Genomic DNA, 25,446 nt, shown 5'->3' on the forward strand with positions numbered 1-25,446 from the left:
TTTCTCAGTTTTGTTTGACGTAATTTATTTTGGTTGCGATTCCAGCTCTCTCGTTTGCGCTCCCTGACTTTTTGCTTGCAGTTTTGGCACCAACTTCACGTGTGGGTGGGCTGTCCAGGAATGCATTCCCATTGGGTAACTTGTGTTTGACTGACAGCTGCAGGGGATGTTCCAGGTCCACAACCAGCTGCAGGGGATGTTCCAGCTCCACAACCAGCTGCAGGGGATGTTCCAGCCCCAGAAACAACTGCAGCTGAGGTTCGAGGTCCACAATCAGCTGCAGCTGAGGTTCCAGCATCAGAAACAACTGCAGCAGAGGTTCCAGCATCAGAATCAACTGCAGCTGAGGCTTCCTAAGATCAATTAAAAAGGATTTACAATACAGAAATGTCCAATTTCTGAAAAGCATATTCATTTATACACTCAGTACTTGGTTGGGGCTCCTCTACCATGAATTACTGCATCAGTGTGGCGTGGCATGGAGGCGAGCAGCCTGTGGCACTGCTGAGGTGTTACTGAAGCCCAGGTTGCTTTGATAGTGGCCTTTGGCTCATCTGTATTTTTGGGTTGGGTGTTTCTCATCTTCCTCTTGACAATACAACATAGATTCTCTATGGGGTTCTGGTCAGGCGAGTTGGCTGGTCAATCGAGCACAGTAATATCATGGTCAGCAAACTATTTGGTCATAGTTTTGGCACTGTGGGCAGGTGCTAAGTCCTCAAAAACATTAAAGGAATACTTTACCCAAAATGCTATATAAAAATCTATAAACAAGAGAGTAAAAATACAAGAATTTCTGCCATATACTTTGGGCACTGAATCCGTTCCATGATGTAAAGATTTAGAACCTCCAGAGGAGGCTCTTGGCTTCAAGTTTACGCATGGATAAGGCAGAATCTAATTGCATTTGAGTTACATTACAGCAACAAAACTGCTCTTGCACTGAATGAGAGCTGAAATAAATACTTATTTGCAGAAAACCAATTGTACAGTACCTTGCATTATTCACCCTATTTTATCTTTTCCATATTTTGTAGTGCTATTGTCATGGAAACTCTCAAAAAAAATCAAAGGCTATGGAGTTGCAGAAAAGTAGATTTAAAAAAAAAAATCAAACCACAAAAGTCAAGTCAGTCTGCAGAGTGATCTCCCAGCAATCATAGCATTTCTCATTTCATACAGTTTCAAAATAACACAGTTGATGCCCAATAACATGCAAACTCCACACAAAAAGGCCCCCATCAGCTGTGAGGTTATAGAACCAGGAACCTTCTTGCTGTGAGGCAACAGTGTTAACTACTACACCACCATGCCACTTCAAATCTGCATCAGATAAAGACTGATACAGGCAAGTGCAGAACTAACACAATACAATATAATGTGATACTTAATGCAGAATGAACAACAAACTATTCATAGTGTACAATACATAATTCAGAGAAAATATGGGAGAAAAACAAACCATCTGAAATTGAAAAAGAGGGAAATTTGATCAGAGCCAATGCATAAGCACTGTCCATAGCCAATACAACAATTAAGAATGTACTGAAAAAGGAAGAAACCAATGATGTACTCACAAACAGACAACAAACAGGTTGGCCAAGGAAAACAACAGCAGTTGATGACAAAAGCATTGTGAGAGCAGGAACATAAGGAGGAAACAGACCTCATGATTACAAGGAAACCATGTAACTCAGTATCTACTTGTGTATTCCTCGATATAGTTAGTGTTTTCACACAACAGGAGTTAGTAAGAAGGGAATACATGAACAGACATTCAAAGACACACCATAAAAAGCAATAGCCTCTTGTGGACCTGTAAACTGTGAAAAGGCCAAGTGCAAAAGACACACAGTTACAGATAAGGAAACCTAAAAAAAAATACCTAAGGATGCTGAACTTTATGATAATAGTATTTTACGCTAATGATAAAGAATATCTTTTGGTTCATGGCTTAAAATTTGAAAGGATTTTATTGAGACATAGATACTAGAGCCCTAGGGTTGGAGATTAGTGCGTCTGGTACAAAGGCCTCAGTCATGGAACATGCTAATAACATCACTGTAAAATCATTTTCTCATCTCATTATCTGTAGCCGCTTCATCCTGTTCTACAGGGTCGCAGGCAAGCTGGAGCTTATCCCAGCTGACTACGGGCGAAAGGCGGGGTACACCCTGGACAAGTCGCCAGGTCATCACAGGGCTGACACATAGACACAGACAACCATTCACACTCACATTCACACCTACGGTCAATTTAGAGTCACCAGTTAACCTAACCTGCATGTCTTTGGACTGTGGGGGAAACCGGAGCACCCGGAGGAAACCCACGCGGACACGGGGAGAACATGCAAACTCCGCACAGAAAGGCCCTCGCCAGCTATGAGGCTTGAACCCAGACCTCCTTGCTGTGAGGCGACAGCGCTAACCACTACACCACCCTAAAATCATTTTGGTTTTACTAAATAAACAGTGGGAATTATTTCGCAACAAACCAGCAAACCCTTACACAAACCAACTCCCAGCTAGGTGTAAGAAGAGGCTGCATTTTGTTTGGGTTTTTTTTTTGTTTTTTTTAACTTTTGTCATTGTAAAACACTGACACTAGCTCAGAAAATCTCAAGGATGCATACCAACATGCTTGACAAATGCAAAAAAACTCCATAGTCCTTCTCAATGAAGTGGTCACAATAGGCTGTCATTTTCTACTTGGAGGTTTTCTGCCTCGCTATTGCAATCCATGAACTTTAAAGTGGCCTCCATTTCACTGCAAATTATGTGATGCCTCATTCACCGGAGTTCTTCTAATGGTTTACAGTCAAAGCTGGGTTAAATGCTCATCATAATGATACATAAAGCTGAAACTATTGCAGCATTTATCATAGCAACACCGTATATACAGTATCCAAACAAGATTAGATAAGTTAGATAAAATAGAACCAGGAACCTGCATGATTCAAGTTGATGGCATTTTTAATGAAAAAAAAAATGTCATCAGGTATTATTGCTGTTATGCTACAATATGCCATAGTAAAAATACAGAAAAAGAATGAATAAAATTGGTAAATTATTTTCATGCAAAATCTAGTGGTTTAGATTTAACTGTGGAAACAGGAGAAATAATACAGCATTCTATGTGAAATGGAAACTGGCTGGGATAACAGTTGAACAGTAGTTATACAGATGTTAACGTCAACAGATGCTGATTTTCATATGGTTAAGTGAAATATATTTGTTTACTAAACCACCTTAATAACCTTGTTTTAGATTCAGTGTAAAGGGCAATGGTGTTATCTGCTGTTAGACATACTGTAGCAATGCTATTATACTGTGTATGCTATTATAAATATGGCAATGAAGCATTTACTCTAACATTTGCCAAACTTGAATAATGCTATAATTTAAGTGTGATTATGACCACCATTGATCATCATGAGCATTCAAATATTTTTGGAAGCTTATCTAATATCTTTACATACGTAAATGCTTAAAAATATTTATTTGGAATCACTGGACTATTCAAAATCAAAGAAGATGGTTTGGTATTCATACGAACACCATCATCAGCTGTAAAAGCATGACAGGAGATAACTCTGGCAATAAAAAAAAATAAAATAAAAAATACAGCGACGGGAATCACATAATCAGCATATGACAGGAAATGATAAAGTCACATATCTACTTAAGATGTCACTGAATTGTACTCCCAGAGAAAATGGTCTTCCTAGCCATTGATGGTGGTGCCTCTCCTCAGACTTGTGAGGTGGAGCAAGCTGGTTTGTCCATAAAGTGCCAAAGTACACTTTATTAAGAAATCAAAGACAGTTTGCCAAAGACAATTTGCTATCTGACTAATTACTGTATATAACACTACTCATATAAGTTATATGACTAGTCATATATTATTCCTCTGTAAATGGCAAATGTACTTACTGACTTCCCGACGTAACAAAACACTTTCTTTGGAAGTGTGAGGCAAAGTTCACTGCCACCCTCTTTAAAAACAAGAGAGGATGCAGCTTCTGTCTTATTGAGAATTGCAAGCTTCGTAAAAACATCATTTAAAGAAGGCTTTTCTCACTATCTGCTTCGTTTCACTTTCGTAAGTATGCCTGCTATTCTTGATAAAGGTTATTAAGCTCTATAATGTTTATTAAATGTAGATTATGAAGCTCTATAATGTTTATTTTGCCCATATTTACACCAGGGATAAAGACTATGGCAATTTACATTAATATTGATTTTATTATATGTGGTAACACTTTACATGAAGATTCCATTAACTTGCATGATGTACCTCATTAATGAGCACTAACAATCCATGAACTTCAGCATCATTAAAGCATAAGCAGTGTGAACAAAGCAAGTTAACATGTGTTAATTGATGTTTATTTAAATGTTGTTGAAATCCACCAACATTGACTGTCACGGATGTTTTTTTTTTTTTAATCCAAACCTAAAAATAAGTCTGCATAAATGAGCAAAACTGAAACTACAGTGTGTTCCTAAATGTTTATAGCTAGGTGAATTCTGGTATCTAAGTGAGAATGTATATTAATCCGTGGGTGTTCATACTAATGCGTTAAGTAATGTCAGTCAAGCGAACCTTACTGTAAAGTGTTATATACTATATAATAATCAATGACATGCACTGGCCATTAGGATTTATAAATCCATCTAAAATATATGGTGACAACTGGTGACACTTTATGAACTCAATCAGCAAATAATACTAACCATCTTGCAGCTGTTTGTTAAAACGTCTGACATTTCAACATTTCATTTCTAAGCAATTAGGAAATCAAAAGTCTTCTTAAACTTGCCTCTATCGCAGCATATTTATCTTCCATTCTAACTAATTAAACCTAAATATTTGTTTGCCTTTTTAAGGTACAGATTAAGAACAAGATCATGTCATACCTTGCACAAGTCCATATAATTGGTGGGCGAGGAGGATCTGCCTTTGATTTTAATGGTACTGGAAATGGAGCCACACTGAAAAAGATCTGGGTGTGGGCCGGCGGCTGGCAGATAAAAGCCATTAAGGTTTGGCTTACTGATGGCCAGTCCAAGCAGATTGGAAACCCTGATGGGAAGTATTCAGAATTTAACTTTGAAGATGGAGAGCATTTCACATCCCTTTCACTTTGGGGAAATGGAGCTGGAACACGTCTGGGTGCCATCAAATTCAAGACAAATCGCTCCCGGGAGTTCTTTGCATACATGACAGACTGGGGGCTGAAAAGAGAATACCCAATTGATGTGGGTTCGGGGATCTGCGTTGGAATCAAAGGACGTGCTGGTTCAGATATTGATTGCTTAGGCTTCATGTTCATCAACACCATCAGGTCTACTGAGCTAAGAGATGTTCAGTATCCCACCCTTGATGATGTGAAACCCAATGTGGCTGTTGAGGAAATCAAATCCATGACCTTCCAAAATAAGTCCAGTGTAACTCAAGAAACTAAAATTGAAACCACCAAAAAAATAATCAAAAAGTCATCCTGGTCTGTAACCAACAAGATTGAATTCTCATTTTCAATGGAAGTGAAGGCAGGAGTTCCAGCGGTTGTGGAAGTATCAACTGGATTTCGCTTTACAGTAGGAACCGAGAGCTCATATGGTTTAGAGAACACTGAAGAGAAAATGGAGCTGTTCTCATTTCCTGTCAAAGTCCCTCCAGGGAAAACCATGGATGTGGACATCACAATTGGCCGTGCTACAATTGATCTGCCCTACAAAGGCACAGTCAAGATTACCTGCTATAATGGCAGCGTGCTGCAGTTTCCAACCAGTGGAACCTACAAAGGTGTCACTTACACCAAAGCAAAAGTAAATATGACTGAATCAAGAAAAAAGGTTGCTGAGGAGCCAGGGGCTGAGAATGAATTGATTCGTCAAACATTTTAGAGGAAACAAAAAAGTTAAATATAATAATTCTCATGAATTCTACTTCTTTGAGTTTTTCTGTGTTGAATAAAACACAGAAAATGATTAAATGATTATTTGATGACTGGCTTTTCATTATGTTTATTAGAATGATTCTTTTGCTGCTTTACTCTATTAGCGTACAAGTGATGCAGACCCACATTTTATGATCAGTAAAATATTTGTGTGGGGAAAAACCGAAATTAAGATGAACCAATCTCTCTCTCTCTCTCTCTCTCTCTCTCTCTCTCTTTTTAGATTTAGTTTGATTGTAGCTTTTTTTTAAACCTTTGCACATGTTAATTTACTGCTGTGGAAATGATTCTCCTGCTTCTTTCCAAATTTTCAATTAATAAAAATTGAGGAATTCGCCCTCCTCGTGTTCAAACTCTACTGTGTACAAATTCATTTCTCAAAACATGCTCTGTCTGTCTGAGAAACAGTTTTGTTAAAAGTCTCATTTATGTAAAATTATGTGGCTATTTTGGCAGACGCCATTTGCAAAGGTATCTGTGTGAGACATCATTAGTCTTTTGTCTAGTGACAATTGTTACATGGTATACTAAATGATACTAAATGTATGTCTGAATACAACATTAAATGATTAAATCTTACCAGGTTATATTTAACAAGAATATCACAGTGGTGATATTGATGTGATTTCCTGTCCAGGATTTTAAGAGCTTGGTTGTGAAGCGACCTGATGGACTTTAAGACAGACAGTCTTGTTTGCCTGTGACCAACAGGACATACAGTCAGCGCTCGAAACTAACGGTGTCCCGACGTCCCGGGGACCATAAAAAATGTCATCGGGACACAAAATTATCATATCTGGGACAATCCCGGGACAATGGAAAAAATAGATCTCGAGAAAAAGTTCTACATGGGGGAAATTGTGAGAGTGATGCAGTGCGCATAGCAGTCACAATTGCAGGGCCTGAGCTGCACTCTGTGAATGAATGATTTGCGTTGAGGCGACAAGCCTGTGTGTCTCTGAGAGGGAGCAGCGCGCTGTGTGTGTGTGTGAGAGCAAGCAACCCCTCCCCCACCCGCACGCTGCGCTGAGAGACACAGAAAGGGCAGTAATTGCTCAGAGCGTTCCCTCCAAACAACGGGGATTTACACGAAAACGGAAGGAGATAGTCGCAAAATTCTTTCACATTGAGTGCCACAAGGCTCTCCTGAACACGATGTAATTTTGATGTAATTTTTTTGTCTGTAGTGTAAAAATTGAGGTCACTAGAGCGAGTTAAAAACGAGTTTTTGCATGAGAAGGCTGAAAGTGAGGAGAGGACGGGCGCTCAGCCCCATAGACTGCCGTTATAAACGTGGCTGCACTGTGACTGCAAAATCAGAAAAGTCACTGTAAATAATGTAAATGATTTCTATGACTAAAGGTTACAATAAAAAAACCTTGCATTACATTGCTTTGTTTGCACTTATATGATATGACACTTTTATCCAAAGTGACTTTACGGTTTTTTACAGTGTTACAGTCCCTGTAGCAATGTTGGGGTAGGTGCCTTGCTCAAGGGCATTTCATCCATTGATGGTATGGCTGATGGCTTTCAAAACATCTCTGAATGGGGCAACAGGTATATTACATAAAAATGGATAACATTAATGGTGAAAATGATAAGTTGGCCTTATATATGCCAACAGATATTCAAGGTATAAGTAGATGAAATGAACATAAAAGGGGTCTTATTTTCAACTAAAGTGTACTGCAGATGTCTCATCTCATTCTCATCTCATTATCTCAAGCCGCTTTATCCTTCTACAGGGTCGCAGGCAAGCTGGAGCCTATCCCAGCTGACTACGGGCGAAAGGCAGGGTACACCCTGGACAAGTCGCCAGGTCATCACAGGGCTGACACATAGACACAGACAACCATTCACACTCACACCTACGGTCAATTTAGAGTCACCAGTTAACCTAACCTGCATGTCTTTGGACTGTGGGGGAAACCGGAGCACCCGGAGGAAACCCACGCGGACACGGGGAGAACATGCAAACTCCACACAGAAAGGCCCTCGCCGGCCCCGGGGCTCGAACCCAGGACCTTCTTGCTGTGAGGCGACAGCGCTAACCACTACACCACCGTGCCGCCCCTACTGCAGATGTAGTGAGTTGAAACATTTTCTGAATGAGCTAGTTGGCCCCGTTAAATAAATGGGTATCTATTCATACAGTGAGATCGCCAAAGTTTAATAAACTGAAAATGCAATAACTGTAATTTTGAAGTAGATGATGTATAGGACATGTGTCACTTGTGTTTTGTGACTTATTGTAAAAATGATATAAAGGGTTCAAAATCGCATAGTTACAAATATAATAGTAACTTCATATGATAATATTAACCACTGGTTATTTCAGAGAGGAAAAGAATGGGGACACTATTGCGTCCATTCGGGACAATACAACACAGAATTCGGGACCACTGGGGGACACAAAGAAAAAAAGTTAATTTCGAGCCCTGCCCAACTAAGTATTGAGTGCTGTACATGCTCATACTTTTCATGTTCATACTTTTCAGTTGGCCAACATTTCTAAAAATCCATTTTTTTTATTGGTCTTAAGTAATATTCTAATTTTCTGAGATACTGAATTTGGGGTTTTCATTAGTTGTCAGTTATAATCATCAAAATTAAAAGAAATAAACATTTGAAATATATCAGTCTGTGTGTAATGAATGAATATAATATACAAGTTTCACTTTTTGAATGGAATTACTGAAATAAATCAACTTTTTCATGATATTCTAATTATATGACTAGCACCTGTAATTTCCTAATAAGGAAGGTCACGTGACCCTGTCCAATCAGAGTATTAATGAGGTTCGCCTAAACTCATCTTTGTGGGGGAGGTAGGTTGGAGTCACGCCATAATTTCTTTGGTTTCAGTACGTTATCTCTGAAAAATGCTTAAACTTTGCTGATATTATGAAAATTGAAGGGATTTTACATGCATTACCACTGACTGTTCGGATAAAACGCAAAAAGCGTCTCCCAGAAGTGACTGCGAAAAAAACACGTCACCCCGCTGCTTTTCTGACGTTAGACTCGTCCATGATCTACTGTAGAAATGTTATATTTGGTTGTTATGACCACAGTAATAAGGACACGTGGAAGCGGGGGTGTGGCCTAGCATCAGTTTGCGAAGGGAGGGTGGGGCCATGGAAAGTGAGTGGCAAAGTCAGTGCATATGTTGTCGATTAATGTTGTGTGTGTGTTGCAGTGACGGTGGAGGATAGAGAAGGAGGGAGAGAGCAGAGATCTCCCAGACCAGAACACAACTGTGTGTATGTGTCTAAAACAAACAATAAAACTGAAAAGCATCAAGAAAATAAGTGTAATTTAGCTCTGCTATCCTCATGGGGTAACTTGGAAGTATTAACTAGAGTAGAGTAGGTTAAAGCTCGGGTTCTTCAATCCTTTACAGACAGAAACCCTTTAAGTCCAATTTTGAATAATTTTAGATGTTGGCAGATGTTCTGTACTGTGTTAACACCAAACTTCATGCTCACTATTCTCTGCATGTTCTGAGAAGAAAGGTAAGCCTGGCGCTCCTCCTTGCGCTGAGCTACAGCCACATATAGCTTCTTCCTGCCCCACATCCTGCCGTTCATCCCCTTTATGGCATTCATGGCTTCCTTAGGAGATGAGAACCGCACAAAGCCAAAACGTTTAGAGCGGCCATTCTCCATCATCACCTGTAGTGGAACAATGAGGAGACACGAGGATAAACAGGCTAACATGGCTAACCGTGACGGAATATTTAACAATTATTCCACTCAATCTCGTCGTACATGAGCTGATAGCCTAGGAGGCGTGTAGGGCTGAGTCGGCTATAAGCCATGTACGACGAGATTGAGTGGAATAATTGTTTTATTCTGTCCACATTCACTGGATTTTGAGAAACAGAGCTTTTTTTGTTGCAAATTTGATAAACTTTTTAAAAATTCAACAAATTTTAATGCTTAAAGATGAAGGATGTAAACAAACCAGCCAAATGACAGTAGCAATTTGTGAAAAATGCTAAAATAATAATCCTTGTAAAAAAAAAAGATAATTCTTGAAAAAAAAACATCAAATACTTTCCATATTTGGTTGGGGTTCTTTTTTTTTTGCATTTTGTAGAGTTTTTTATTTCGTCCTCGGTTGGTTCAGCAACACACTCCACCATTTTGTTTTTCTCTACTCACGGTATATCAGCTGATAGCCTAGTAGTCGAGTAGCCAATCAGAGCCTGCGATTGCTCATATCCAGTGAATGTGGATAGAATAACAATGATTAGTATACATACAGGACACTTTTTCCATGGAAGAAAAATGTGTTCTATTCCCTTCTAGCAGGTTTCATTCCTTTGCTTCAAAAGCATGCAATGTTGTTGGCATATCCCTTATCGTACGTGTATTACGCCACTCTACCCAATGGAGAATGAGCGTGCAATATGGTTTATGATACTGCACATTGTCAAGACAACATGATTTCACACATCGGAGCCAATGCGAATATCCAGTGAGAAACATTTCTGTTGCACATGCGCACAACAATATTTGTGTTTGCCGGGAAAGAGAAAGATACATTGAACACCCGAAAGGCTACCAAAACTTCATTAGATCTTCTTCATGCATATTTACAAGAGAAAAACATACCAACGGACATAAAAAAACTGGAAAAGAGACACATCGGAGATGTAAAACTTCCGAGCTAGCGAGTGACTGTGACAATTTGTAAACAAACATGGCCGCCAGGTTTGCTTTGTTAAACACGGAAGATTTTGAGAGAATTTTGGCTGCCAGGTCACTTCATTGTGTGTAGTTGTCGATGTTAATTTAAAAAGTAACTAAGTAAAGTATTAATTTCCCTATGAATGAAAAAATACTGTAGTGAGCGTGCAGCGTGGAAGAAGAGCCCAGAGACAGAAATCTTAGTTTCTCGGTCATTAGCCAGTGCTACTTGCTCTCGATAGCACTGTGTAGCGGGTATAACGTGTGGGTGGAGCACAGAAGACGGCAGGACAGAGATCAGGATGAATATCAGGCTTTTATTGCCGTACTTTTCAGTCGGACACTTCAAAAGCAACACTCGGAGACTCGCACACACACACACACACACACTCTGTAGTCTCCTCTCGGGAAGCTCCCCTCCGCTCTCACTCTCCCTCCTTAAATAGGGCCGGTTTACTGGGGAGAACACACACAAAACACAGGTTAATTACACTCAGGTGTAGCGATTCTGCCACTTACCTTCCCCGACTCCGCCCTCCTGTCACAGACCGGCGTTTGACCACGCCCCCGCTGCCACATACCCCCACCGCCCGACTCAGGCCGGGCGCCCGTCCGGCCCGCAGCCGACTCCCCCCCCCCGACGGGAGAGGAAGTCCGCCACGACCATCTGCGCCCCCGGCCTGTGGACCACCTTGAAGTTGAAGGGTTGGAGCGCCAGATACCAACGAGTGATCCGCGCGTTGGCATCCTTCATGCGGTGGAGCCACTGGAGGGACGCGTGGTCCGAACAGAGGGTGAAAGAGTGCCCCAGCAGGTAGTACCGGAGGGCGAGGACCGCCCACTTGATCACCAGGCACTCTTTCTCGATTGTGCTGTAGCGCCCCTCATGCACTGACAGCTTTCGGCTGATGTATAATACTGGGCGATCCTCTCCCCCGACCTGCTGGGACAAAACGGCGCCCAGCCCTCTGTCCGACGCATCCGTCTGTAACAAAAAAGGGAGAGAGAAGTCAGGGGAGTGCAAAAGTGGCCCCCCACACAGTGCAGCCTTTACCTCAGAGAAAGCCCGCTGGCACTGCTCCGTCCACTGGACCGGATCTGGTGCCCCCTTTTTAGTGAGGTCAGTCAGCAGGCTGGTGACGTCCGAATAATTAGGTATAAACCTACGATAATAGCCAGCCAGCCCCAGGAACTGTCTCACCCCCTTTTTGGTCTTGGGCCTCGGGCAGGCTGCAATCGCTGCTGTCTTGTTAATTTGGGGACGCACCTGCCTGTTACCCAAGTGGAAGCCCAGATACCGTACTTCCACCCGCCCAATCGCACACTTCTTCGGGTTGGCAGTGAGCCCCGCCCGTCTCAGCGACCTAAGGACGGCCCTCGGGTGTTGCAGGTGCCGCTGCCAGTCATTACTATAAATGATGATGTCGTCTAAGTAAGCAGCTGCATAGGTGGCGTGGGGCCGGAGGACCCGGTCCATCAGCCGCTGAAACGTAGCGGGCGCCCCAAACAGCCCAAACGGAAGTGTGACGAACTGGTGTAAGCCGAACGGTGTGGAAAAGGCCGTTTTTTCCCGGGATAATGGAGTCAAGGGGATCTGCCAATATCCCTTCGTCAAATCCAGTGTCGAATAAAAGCGAGCCGTGCCTAGTCGATCGAGCAGCTCATCAATACGAGGCATTGGGTACGCGTCGAATTTAGACACCGCGTTGACTTTTCTATAGTCCACGCAGAACCGGACCGAGCCGTCGGCCTTGGGAACCAAGACCACCGGGCTGCTCCAGTGACTGTGGGACTCCTCGACGATGCCCATTTCGAGCATGGCCTGAAGTTCTTCCCGAACCACCTTTTTTTTGTGTTCGGGTAATCTATAAGGACGGCTACGCACTACCACCCCCGGGGGCGTCTCTATGTGGTGTTCTATGAGGTTGGTGCGACCGGGCAGGGGCGAGAACACATCCGAAAACTCGGCCTGAAACTGGGCGACCTCCGTGAGTTGGGTCGGGGAGAGGTGGTCTCCACAGGGGACTGGAGAGGTGCGAGATGCCAATGACCCTTTTTGGACCTCCGGCCCCAGCTCCGCCTTCTCCGGAACTACCGACACCAACGCCACGGGGACCTCCTCATTCCAGAGTTTCAGCAGATTGAGGTGGTAGATCTGTGGCGCCCCCTCCCTGTCCGTTCGCCTAACCTCATAGTCGATGTCCCCGACTCGCCGTGTGACCTCAAAGGGTCCTTGCCACTTGGCAATTAATTTGGAGCTCGACGTGGGCAACAGGACGAGTACCTTATCTCCCGGAGTGAACTCTCTAAGGCGCGTGCCCTTGTTGTACAGGCGGGTTTGCCGTTCCTGGGCCTGCCGCAAATTCTCCTGAGTTAGGTGGGTGAGCGTGTGGAGTTTTGCGCGCAGATCCATAACGTACTGAATTTTGTTTTTGCTCTGTGAAGGTCCCTCCTCCCAATTTTCCCGCAGTACATCTAAGATGCCACGCGGCTTACGCCCATATAATAATTCAAACGGGGAGAACCCCGTGGAGGCTTGGGGGACCTCTCGCACTGCAAACAACAAGGGTTCGAGCCACTTATCCCAGTTACGTGCGTCCTCACTTACGAATTTTTTGATAATATTTTTGAGGGTGCGATTGAACCGTTCAACTAAACCGTCCGTCTGTGGGTGATACACTCTGGTGCGGATCGGCTTAATACCCACTAGCCCATACAGTTCGCTCAGTGTTCGTGACATAAACGAGGTGCCTTGGTCAGTCAGAATCTCTTTCGGGATTCCAACCCGGGAGATGACGTGGAAGAGGGCCTCTGCAATACTACGTGCGGAGATATTGCGAAGAGGCACCGCTTCCGGGTATCGCGTTGCATAGTCCACCAGAACCAATATAAAGCGGTACCCTCATGTTGACCGATCTAATGGCCCGACGAGATCCATCCCAATTTTTTCAAACGGGGTCTCGATTAATGGTAGGGGGCGCAAGGGCGCTTTTGGAATGGCCACTGGATTTACTAACTGACATTCGCGGCATGCTGTACACCACTTACGGACGTCGCCGCGAATCCCTGGCCAATAGAATCGGGCCATTATCCGGGCGAGTGTCTTATCCTGCCCGAGGTGTCCCGCCATGGGATTAAAGTGAGCCGCCTGGAATACCAATTCCCGGCGGCTCTTTGGAATTAACAACTGGGTGACTCGCTCCTTCGTCTGAGTGTCCTGCGTCACTTGGTATAACCTATCCTTCAAAATGGAAAAATAGGGGAAGGACGGGGTGGCGTTTGGCTGGAGAGTTTGACCATCGATTACTCTCACTTGGTCAAACGCGTGTCGCAGAGTCTCGTCTCGCGATTGTTCCAGTGGGAAATCCGCGAGGGATTCCCAATAGAAAGAGGAGGGGCCGGGGGCTCCTCACTCTGTCGCGGAGATGACGTAGACAGCTCTGCGACCGCAGCTCCAGCCAAAGTGACACCGGGACCCTCCCCTGACAACCGGCAGGACCCACTCTTTACTAGGCGTGCCATCAACCCCCGAAATCCCGGCCAATCAGTCCCCAAGATCAAAGAGTGGGTAAGGTGAGGATTAACCACCGCCTTCACTATCGATTTTTCCCCTCTGAAATGTATGTGGACTGACACCAACAGGTAGCTGTGAATATCCCCGTGCACACACAACACCTTCACCCCTTGTGCTCCCCCCAATGCCTCGTCTTGCACCAGGCTTTGGCGGATCGAGGTCTGATTGCAACCCGAATCCACCAACGCCTGATATGTCGCCCCTTGTACACTTACCGGTATGCGATACGCTCCGGCCTGATCGAGGGCAGCCTCTGGTGCGTCGGGGATCCGCACCACCGCCCCCACCTCCATCGCTGCACACTGTTGCTGCAGGTGGCCCGGTTCCCCGCAGTGCCAGCAAACCGGCCCGGGCCTCCCCTCTGCAGCTGTGTTCTGAGGGTCACTCACCTGAGGGGGGGAGAGACAGACACAGAAGGGAGAAACGGGAGGGCACCACGGGTGCGGCGGGCCGGCTGGGGTGGAGCCGGCCCCCGCCTCCGTGGTGGGGGAATGGGGCGAGGACGGGACACGGGAGGAGGGGGGAGAGAGAGAGAAGAGGAGAGAGAAGACGATGTCATCCGTTGTCCTGCCGCCGGGACAGCCGCCAGATGATCCTCCGCCAGTCCTACAGCCTGATCCAGCGATGCCGGGTGGTGGCACTGGACCCACTCCGCGGTTCCGGTGGGTAGGCGGGCGATGAACTGTTCCAGCGCCACCTGGTAGATGATTCCCTCGGCGTCGCGATCTTCGGCCCTCAGCCACAGCCAGCAGGCGTCCCGGAGCTGCTGGCCGAACGCGAACGGGCTGCCGACTTCCTCCATCCGCAGCGCGCGGAAGCGCTGGCGCTGCTGCTCCGGCGTGCGCCCCACACGCTGGAGGACAGCCCGGCGAAGGTCGGCGTAGGCCAGCCGGCGGTCGGCGGGGAGCTGTAGTGCGGCCAACTACGCCTCTCCCGTCAGGAGGGAGAGGAGGCGCGCCGCGCGCTGCTCCATCGGCCACCCCGAGGCTTTGGCGACCTGCTCCATCGGCCACCCCGAGGCTTTGGCGACCTGCTCGAACAACGCGATGAAAGCCTTGGGGTTGTTCTGCGGGCCCATCTTGGTCAAGGTGAGGGGAGATGGGCCCGCGGCCGGGGCGCTGGTGGACCCCGCCAACGCGAGGAGGCGCCGGAACGCCTCTCGGTCTTCCTGCTGAGCCAGCACCAGGGCTTCGAAGCGGCGCCCCTGCTCCTTCTGCTGAGCCGTGGCGAGGGCGTGGACCAAGTCCGCGAACGGGGAGGATTCCATGGGGCTGCAGGACAGGTGCTCCACCTTTCCTGGGTTTCGGCACCACTGTAGCGGGTATAAGGTGTGGGTGGAGCACAGAAGATGGCAGGACAGAGATCAGGATGAATATCAGGCTTTTATTGCCGTACTTTTCAGTCGGACACTTCAAAAGCAACACTCGGAGACTCGCACACACACACACACACACACACACACTCTGTAGTCTCCTCTCGGGAAGCTCCCCTCCGCTCTCACTCTCCCTCCTTAAATAGGGCGCGGTTTACTGGGGAGAACACACACAAAACACAGGTTAATTAAACTCAGGTGTAGCGATTCTGCCACTTACCTTCCCCGACTCCGCCCTCCTGTCACAGACCGGCACTTGACCACGCCCCCGCTGCCACACACTGACTTGACTGCTTTATTAGCATTCGCTAACACTACTGATGAATGCTACACCAGCTGGAAGGTGACTTCACTGCTGCACTGACAGCTCCAAATCGCAGGTAAGCAAGCGCTGCTGATATGGAGAGTGTGTATGTATAATAATGGCTTTTTTCGTGGTCTATCAGATATATTCCTGTGGCAGTGGGGGCGTGGTCAAGCGCCGGTCTGTGACAGGAGGGCGGAGTCAGGGAAGGTAAGTGGCAGAATCACTACACCTGAGAGCAATTAACCTGTTTGTGTGTCTTCCCAGTGACCGCGCCCGATATAAGGAGGGAGAGCAGAGAGCAGGGGAGCTCTCCCGAACCAGACGGCTGATGTGTGTGCGTGTGTGTGAGAGTGTTTGCGACTGAAAAGTGCAAATAAAGCAGATTGTCAACCTGAGCTCTGTCCTACCGTCTTCTGTGCTCCGCCCATACATAAGAACTGCCACAGTGGTGCTGAAACCCGGGACCGGAAGCACAGAACGCCGAACCACCCCATGGAGTCTTCCCCGTTCGCCGGCCTGGTCCACGCCCTCACCACGGCCCAGAAACGCCAGCACCAGGCGCTCGTCACACTCCGTAAGGAGCAGGAGCAGCGCTTCGAGGCCCTGGTGTTGTCCCAGCAAGAGGACCGACAGGCGTTCCGGCACCTCCTCGCGTCGGCGGGGACAATCGACGCTTCCATCGCAGGCCCGTCCCCCCTCACCCTGACAAAGATGGGCCCGCAGGATGACCCCAAGGCTTTCATCACGCTCTTTGAGCAAGTCGCGGAGACCTCGGGGTGGCCGATGGATCAGCGCGTGGCACGCCTCCTTCCCCTGCTAACGGGGGAGGCGCAGTTGGCTGCGCTACAGCTCCCCGCCGAGCGCCGCCTGGCCTACGTGGACCTTCGCCGGGCCATCCTCCAGTGAGTGGGGCGCACCCCCAAACCACAGCGCCAGCACTTCCGCGCTCTGCGCTTGGAGGAAGTCGGCCGCCCATTTGCGTTTGGCCAGCAACTCTGGGATGCCTGCTGGTGGTGGCTGAGGGCCAACAACCGCGACGCCGAGGAAATCGTCGATCAGGTGGTGCTGGAGCAGTTCATCGCGCGCTTGCCCACAGGAACTGCGGAGTGGGTCCAGTACCACCGCCCGGCGTCGCTGGATCAGGCCATCGAGCTGGCGGAGGACCATTTGGCGGCTGTTCCAGCGGCAGGACAGCAGACAGCCTCTTCTCTTCTCTCCTCTTCTTCTCTCTCTTTCTCCCCCTCCTTCTGTGTCCCATCCTCGCCCCATTCCCCCACCGTGGAGGCGGGGGCTGGCACCACCCCAGCAGGCCCGCTGCACCTGCGGTGCCCTCCCGTTTCTCCTTTCTGTGTCTGTCTCTCCCCCCTCTCAGGTGAGTGAGCCCCAGAACACCGGTGCAGAGAGGAAGCCCGGGCTGGTTTGCTGGCGCTGCGGGGAACCGGGCCACCTCCAACAGCCGTGCACGGCAATGGAGGTGGGCACGGTGGTTCGGATCCCCGACGTGCCAGAAGCCGCCCTCGATCGGGCGGGAGCGTATCGCATACCGGTGAGTATCCAAGGGGATACATATCAGGCGTTGGTGGATTCTGGTTGTAATCAGACCTCAATTCACCAAAGCCTGGTTCAAAATGAGGCATTGGGGGGAGCACAGGGGGTGAAGGTGTTGTGTGTGCACGGGGATGTTCACAACTACCCTTTGGTGTCAGTCCACATTTTTTTCCGAGGGGAAAAATTTATAGTGAAGGTGGCAGTTAATCCTCGCCTTAACCACTCTTTGATTTTGGGGACTGATTGGCCGGGATTTCGGGGTTTGTTGTCGCGCTTAGTAGAGAGTGGGTCCTGCCATTTAGCAGGGGGAGGTCCCGGTGTCACTTTGGCGGGAGCAGCTGTCACAGAGCCGTCTACGTCATCTCAGTATCAGAGTGAGGAGCCCCAGGCTCCTCCTCTCTCTCTCGGGGAATCCCTCGCGGATTTCCCGTTAGAACAGTCATGAGACGAGACTCTGCGACATGCTTTTGACGAAGTGAGAGTAATCGATGGTCAAACGCTCCCACCGAACGCCACCCCGTCCTTCCCCTACTTCTCTATTATGAAGGATAGATTATACCAAGTGACGCAGGACACTCAGACGAAAGAGCAAATCACGCAGCTTTTAATTCCAAAGAGCCGCCGGGAATTGGTTTTCCAGGCGGCTCACTTTAATCCCATGGCTGGACACCTAGGGCAGGACAAGACACTAGCCCGAATAATGGCCCGATTCTATTGGCCGGGTTATTCGCGGCGATGTTCGTAGATGGTGTACGGCATGCCGCGAATGCCAGTTAGTAAATCCAGCGGCCATTCCAAAAGCACCTTTGCGCCCTCTTCCACTGATTGAGACCCCGTTTGAGAGAATTGGGATGGATCTTGTTGGGCCATTAGATCGGTCAGCACGAGGGTACCGCTTTATATTAGTTCTGGTGGACTATGCAACGCGATACCCGGAAGCAGTGCCTCTGCGCAATATCTCAGCACGCAGTATTGCAGAGGCGCTCTTCCGCGTTATCTCCCGAGTCGGAATCCCGAAAGAGATTCTGACTGATCAAGGCACTACATTTATGTCACGGACACTGTGCAAACTGTATGGGTTATTGGGGATTAAGCCGATCCACACCAGTGTGTATCACCCACAAACGGACGGTTTAGTGGAACGGTTCAATCGCACCCTCAAAAATATCATTAAAAAATTCGTTAGTGAGGACGCACGTAATTAGGATAAGTGGCTCGAGCCCTTGTTGTTCTCAGTGCGAGAGGTCCCCCAGGCCTCCACGGGGTTCTCCCCGTTCGAATTATTATATGGGCGTAAGCCGCGCGGCATTCTAGACATGCTGCGGGAAAATTGGGAGGAGGGACCTTCACAAAGCAAGAACGAAATTCAATACGTTATGGACCTGCGCGCAAAACTCCACATGCTCACCCACCTAACCCAGGAGAATTTGCGGCAGGCCCAGGAACGGCAAGCCCGCCTGTACAACAAGGGTACGCGCCTTAGGGAGTTCACCCAGGGAGATAAAGTACTCGTACGGTTGCCCACTTCGAGCTCCAAATTGATCGCCAAGTGGCAAGGTCCCTTTGAGGTCACACAGCGAGTCGGGGACGTCGAGTACGAGGTGAGGCGAACGGACAGGGGTGGGGCGCTACAAATTTACCACTTCAATCTCCTTAAACTCTGGAAGGAGGAGGTCCCCATGGCGTTGGTGTCGGTGGTTCCGGAGAAGGCGGAGCTGGGGCCAGAGGTTCAAAAAGAGGTGGTCCCCTGTGGAGACCACCTCTCCCCGACCCAGCTCACAGAGGTCGCCCAGTTGCAGACCGAGTTTTTGGATGTGTTCTCGCCCCTGCCCGGTCGCACTAACCTCATAGAGCACCACATAGAGACGCCCCCGGGGGTACTAGTGCGTAGCCGCCCTTACAGATTACCCGAACACAAAAAAAAGGTGGTTCGGGAAGAACTTGAGACAATGCTCGAAATGGGCATCGTCGAGGAGTCCCACAGTGACTGGAGCAGCCCGGTGGTCTTGGTACCCAAGGCCGACGGGTCGGTCCGGTTCTGTGTGGACTACAGAAAAGTCAACGCGGTGTCTAAATTCAAACGCATACCCAATGCCTCGTATTGATGAGCTGCTCGATCGACTCGGCACTGCTCGCTTTTATTCGACGCTGGATTTGACAAAGGGATATTGGCAGATCCCCTTGACTCCACTATCCCGAGAAAAAACGGCTTTTTCCACACCGTTTGGTTTACACCAATTCGTCACCCTTCCGTTTGGGCTGTTTGGGGTGCCCGCTACGTTTCAGCGGCTGATGGACAGAGTCCTCCACCCTCACGCCACTTATGCGGCCGCTTATCTAGATGACATCATCTACAACCCCGATTCCAAAAAAGTTGGGACAAAGAACAAATTGTAAATAAAAACGGAATGCAATAATTTACAAATCTCAAAAACTGATATTGTATTCACAGTAGAACATAGACAACATACCAAATATCGAAAGTGAGACATTTTGAAATTTCATGCCAAATATTGGCTCATTTGAAATTTCATGAGAGCAACACATCTCAAAAAAGTTGGGACAGGGGCAATAAGAGGCTGGAAAAGTTAAAGGTACAAAAAAGGAACAGCTGGAGGACCAAATTGCAACTTATTAGGTCAATTGGCAATAGGTCATTAACATGACTGGGTATAAAAAGAGCATCTTGGAGAGGCAGCGGCTCTCAGAAGTAAAGATGGGAAGAGGATCACCAATCCCCCTAATTCTGCGCCGACAAATAGTGGAGCAATATCAGAAAGGAGTTCGACAGTGTAAAATTGCAAAGAGTTTGAACATATCATCATCTACAGTGCATAATATCATCAAAAGATTCAGAGAACCTGGAAGAATCTCTGTGCGTAAGGGTCAAGGCCAGAAAACCATACTGGGTGCCCATGATCTTTGGGCCCTTAGACGGCACTGCATCACATACAGGCATGCTTCTGTATTGGAAATCACAAAATGGGCTCAGGAATATTTCCAGAGAACATTATCTGTGAACACAATTCACCGTGCCATCCGCCGTTGCCAGCTAAACCTCAATAGTTCAAAAAAGAAGCCATATCTAAACATGATCCAGAAGCGCAGACGTCTTCTCTGGGCGAAGGCTCATTTAAAATGGACTGTGGCAAAGTGGAAAACTGTTCTGTGGTCAGACAAATCAAAATTTGAAGTTCTTTATGGAAATCAGGGACGCCATGTCATTCGGACTAAAGAGGAGAAGGAAGACCCAAGTTGTTATCAGCGCTCAGTTCAGAAGCCTGCATCTCTGATGGTATGGGGTTGCATTAGTGCGTGTGGCATGGGCAGCTTACACATCTGGAAAGACACCATCAATGCTGAAAGGTATATCCAGGTTCTCGAGCAACATATGCTCCCATCCAGACGACGTCTCTTTCATGGAAGACCTTGCATTTTCCAACATGACAATGCCAAACCACATGCTGCATCAATTACAGCATCATGGCTGCATAGAAGAAGGGTCCAGGTACTGAACTGGCCAGCCTGCAGTCCAGATCTTTCACCCATAGAAATCATTTGGCGCATCATAAAATGGAAGATACGACCGAAAAGGCCTAAGACAGTTGAGCAACGAGAATCCTACATTAGACAAGAATGGGTTAACATTCCTATCCCTAAACTTGAGCAACTTGTCTCCTCAGTCCCCATACGTTTACAGACTGTTGTAAAGAGAAAAGGGGATGTCTCACAGTGGTAAACATGGCCTTGTCCCAACTTTTTTGAGATGTGTTGTTGTCATGAAATTTAAAATCACCTAATTTTTCTCTTTAAATGATGCATTTTCTCAGTTTAAACATTTGATATGTCATGTATATTCTATTCTGCATAAAATATGGAATTTTGAAACTTCCACATCATTGCATTCTGTTTTTATTTACAATTTGTACTTTGTCCCAACTTTTTTGTAATCGGGGTTGTATAGTAATGACTGGCAGCGGCACCTCTAACATCTGAGGGCTGTCCTTAGGTCACTGAGGCGAGCGGGGCTCACAGCCAACCCAAAGAAGTGTGCGATTGGGCAGGTGGAAGTACGGTATCTGGGCTTCCACTTGGGGAACAGGCAGGTGCGTCCCCAAATTAATAAGACGGCAGCAATTGCGGCCTGCGCGAGGCCCAAGACCAAAATGGGGGTGAGACAGTTCCTGCGGCTGGCTGGCTATTACCGTAGGTTTATACCTAATTATTCGGACGTCACCAGCCCGCTGACTGATCTCACTAAAAAGGGGGCACCAGATCCGGTCCAGTGGATGGAGCAACGCCAGCGGGCTTTTTCTGAGGTAAAGGCTGCACTGTGTGGGGGGCCACTTTTACACTCCCCTGACTTTTCTCTCCCCTTTATGTTGCAGACCGATGCGTCGGACAGTGGGGGCGTGGTCAAGCGCAGGTCTGTGACAGGAGGGCGGAGTCAGGGAAGGTAAGTGGCAGAATCACTACACCTGAGAGCAAATAACCTGTTTGTGTGTCTTCCCAGTGACCGCGCCCGATATAAGGAGGGAGAGCAGAGAGCAGGGGAGCTCTCCCGAACCAGACGGCTGATGTGTGTGCGTGAGTGTGAGAGTGTTTGCGACTGAAATGTGCAAATAAAGCAGATTGTCAACCTGAGCTCTGTCCTGCCGTCTTCTGTGCTCCGCCCATACATAAGAACTGCCACAATTCCATTCAGCTAGCATGATACTGAACTCGTCTTTGACTTGTTCAGTATCGTGCTAGCTGAATGGAATATATCTGACAAACCACTCAAAGCCAGCCAATATTATTTCAATATCATAGAACAGGAAGAGGATGACTGTGTTTTGTTCACATCAAGGTTCTGGTTTTGTACCTCGACACATACAGCAGAGCCAAGCTACAGAAACTTTTCATACTAGATACACAGTTCAGCATCAGTAAGTGGACATCAGTTTTTGGAAAAAGAATAAAAGGTAGGGATTATTAGATATAAGAGACCTTTGCGCTGATTATGGCTCCAAATTGCAGGAACTCACTGCGCAGACACTCGTCATCCACATGAACATCCAGGTTCTTCACGTAGAGATTCAGCCCCTACAGCAGAGGGGGCAGAGTGAGATGTGTGTGGGTGTGTGGGTGGGGTATGGGCTGGGTTGGGGGGGGCATTTACCTGTTCACACTTGTGCCTGAGTTCAGCCTGTCTCTCTGCTTTACTCTGCGCTTGGCCCACATACAGGGTCTTGCCATTCAGCTCTTTCCCGTTCATTTCATCCACAGCCTGAACATGCATGCGCATGCACACACACACACACACACGCATGCACACACACGCACATGTACACCATTAATCGCTGTTTTTCCTGCTGGAAGGAAACTTTGCCCAAGGTTGAACAATAGTACACTTGGTTGGAATGTTGCAGTGTTCACTCACCGTCTGCGCATCCTGATTCTTCACAAATTTTATGAAGCCAAATTTTCTAGACTTCCCGTTCTTATCATACATAACCTGAACACTCGACACAGGACCTGGACACACACACACACACACACACACACAAAGAATTGTAAAGCTCTGTTTCAACTCTAGAATTTGCTCAAACAATCCTTGTTCATGGTGTTTAACTCATAACACACTATTCGGGATCCTCACCGAACTTCCTGAAAATATTTTTCAGCTTCTTGCCGTCCATGTCCTCATCAAAGTTTTTGATGAAAATCTTGCTGAGGACTTGAGGATGCTGGTTGCCTTTCTCAGCCATGCGTGCCTCACGGGACTTAAAGTTTTCAATAGACCTGTAACACAACAGAGACACTGCTCTTAGAGTCTTTATCTCAACAAATGACAAAAGAACCCTGACATTCAAACTCAGGCTGGTAAAAAGTAATCATTTCTACATGGCTTACACTTTACGGCCGTTCAGCAGTTTGCCGTTGAGCCTCTCCTTCACTAAATCCGCTACCTCTGCAGACTCGCACTGGACATAGCCGTACCCTGCTGGTCTTTTCTCATTACAAACAACCTTCAGGAGAGACACATCATATCAACACACACGATTAAACTCAGGACTTTAATATCAGCTCACACAGATACTTTTCACATCTAAACAGTTCACAGGGCAAACCTTGCACGATACGATCTTTCCAAAGAGGGAAAAGGTGTCAAAAAGGGCCATGCTATCAATTGATTTGTCTAAATTTTTTATGAACAAGTTTTCGATGCCAGTGCTCCTCTGCGATGAATCCCTCTGAGACCACATTATGCGCATGGGCTGTCCCATAAGGAGCTCAAAGTTGAGCATTTCCAGTGCTCGCTCAGCTGAGGAAACAAAAGTAGATTATTTCAATAAAAAGACGTGTCTGTTACAAGCATATACATTTACATTCGGAATTATTGGCACCCTTGGTAAAGATGGGTGAAAAAGGTTATAGAAAAAGATCATAATCTCACATTGAAAATGAGAGAACTTTCATCTTTAATTATAGTGTTTATAAGAAAATAAACATATAAAATATAGTTTTGAACAAAACTAGATGTCATAACAGGCACATTACTCAACCTGATCTGTCTAATAAACAGTAAAAGATGCAAAAAGTCTGCAGAATAGTCTTCTCCTTTGTTGTGTACGGTTTGTATTATCATCGGCTCGATGGTAGAAGTTGATGAAGGCGTAGCCGAGTGAGGAGCCTGTCATCCTGTCCCTGCAGAGCCGGATGGAGTGAATGGGCCTTGCAGGCCTGAATTTCTCCACAAGCATGGGCTCGGTCACACTGGCATGCAGATCCCCCACATACAGTGTAGCCATCACAAAATTTTTCATTTCAACTAAAGCAAAAAAATTAGACTTTCAGTGGCGAAAAGAAAGAAAGAAAGAAAGCACAACTTTATTCATCACACACTTGTGAAATTTCCTCTCTGCATTTAACCCATCTGAAGCAGTGAACACACACATGCGCACTGAGCACACACACCCAGAGCAGTGGGCAGCCATGCTAACAGCGCCCAGGGAGCAGTTGGGAGTTAGGTGGCACTCAATGGCACCTCAGCCCAAGGCTGTCCCATATTAACCTAACCGCATGTCTTTGGGGGAAACCGGAGCACCCGGAGGAAACCCACACAGACACAGGGAGAACATGCAAACTCCACACAGAAAGGCCCTTGCCAGCCGCTGGGTTCGAACCCAGAACCTTCTTGCTGTGAGGTGACCGTGCTAACCACTTACACCGGTTAAACAGACAAAGTTTATTATAAGTGGACTAAAAAGTACATTTCTCAGAAATCCTTCATCTTAGTCAGGTATTCATTGACGTCATAAATTATCACACCAGGGATCGGTGTATATTTAAGCCGACAAGTTCCAGTCAATCGGCTTTTAGTGGCGTTTCTTGATATTTTGTTCAAATAAAATGTAGTTCTATTAAAAGTTGATTTCTGTATCAATAAAACATTTTTGAATCATTAAAATTGGTCGACACTTCGTGGCGATATGAGGGGTTAAACGTGAGCAGACCGCGTGTTCCCTGTTTGGACAGAGTTTCTGTGATGTTTTTGGTTGATGTATATAATTACATATACAGGTGCTGGTCATATAATTAGAATATCATGAAAAAGTTGATTTATTTCAGTAATTCCATTAAAAAGTGAAACTTGTATATTATATTCATTCATTACACACAGACTGATATATTTCAAGTGTTTATTTCTTTTAATTTTGATGATTATAACTGACAACTAATGAAAACCCCAAATTCAGTATCTCAGAAAATTAGAATATTGTGAAAAGGTTCAATATTGAAGACACCTGGTGCCACACTCTAATCAGCTAATTAACTCAAAATACCTGCAAAGGCCTTTAAATGGTCTCTCAATCTAGTTCTGGAGGCTACACAATCATGGGGAAGACTGCTGACTTGACAGTTGTCCAAAAGACGACCATTGACACCTTGAACAAGGAGGGAAAGACACAAAAGGTCATTGCTAAAGAGGCTGGCTGTTCA

The 25,446-nt window shown here is 46.6% G+C and overlaps 2 protein-coding genes across 2 annotated transcripts; one reads left to right on the forward strand and one right to left on the reverse strand.

Moving 5' to 3' along the window:
- Window positions 1–51: 51 nt before the first annotated feature.
- On the reverse strand, window positions 52–24,257 carry LOC132874281 (polyadenylate-binding protein 1-like). The gene is made up of 9 exons (XM_060910330.1): window positions 24,077–24,257; window positions 23,574–23,767; window positions 23,356–23,471; window positions 23,102–23,244; window positions 22,883–22,977; window positions 22,622–22,729; window positions 22,450–22,545; window positions 9,454–9,639; window positions 52–353 (listed from the first exon to the last, which is right to left on the reverse strand). Exons 1-9 carry the CDS (start codon window positions 24,252–24,254, stop codon window positions 96–98), a joined length of 1,374 nt encoding a protein of 457 aa, XP_060766313.1. The 5' UTR covers window positions 24,255–24,257; the 3' UTR covers window positions 52–95.
- Window positions 4,896–5,909, forward strand: LOC132874614 (aerolysin-like protein). Its single transcript, XM_060910932.1, has one exon. It carries the CDS (start codon window positions 4,911–4,913, stop codon window positions 5,907–5,909), a length of 999 nt encoding a protein of 332 aa, XP_060766915.1. The 5' UTR covers window positions 4,896–4,910.
- Window positions 24,258–25,446: the final 1,189 nt, after the last annotated feature.

Source organism: Neoarius graeffei, chromosome 26 (genome assembly GCF_027579695.1).
Source record: "Neoarius graeffei isolate fNeoGra1 chromosome 26, fNeoGra1.pri, whole genome shotgun sequence".
Lineage (NCBI taxonomy): Eukaryota > Metazoa > Chordata > Actinopteri > Siluriformes > Ariidae > Neoarius > Neoarius graeffei.

Bases quoted from the DNA above. Each gene is read 5' to 3' on its own strand.
- LOC132874614 (XM_060910932.1), top strand. From the start codon at position 4,911: ATGTCATACCTTGCACAAGTCCATATAATTGGTGGGCGAGGAGGATCT.
- LOC132874281 (XM_060910330.1), bottom strand. From the start codon at position 24,254: ATGGCTACACTGTATGTGGGGGATCTGCATGCCAGTGTGACCGAGCCC. The intron at 22,546-22,621 runs GTAAATGCCCCC...CCTCTGCTGTAG, and splicing joins TCAGGCACAAGTGTGAACAG to GGGCTGAATCTCTACGTGAA. The intron at 9,640-22,449 runs GTCTCTTATATC...GTTCCACTACAG, and splicing joins GAGCCATAATCAGCGCAAAG to GTGATGATGGAGAATGGCCG.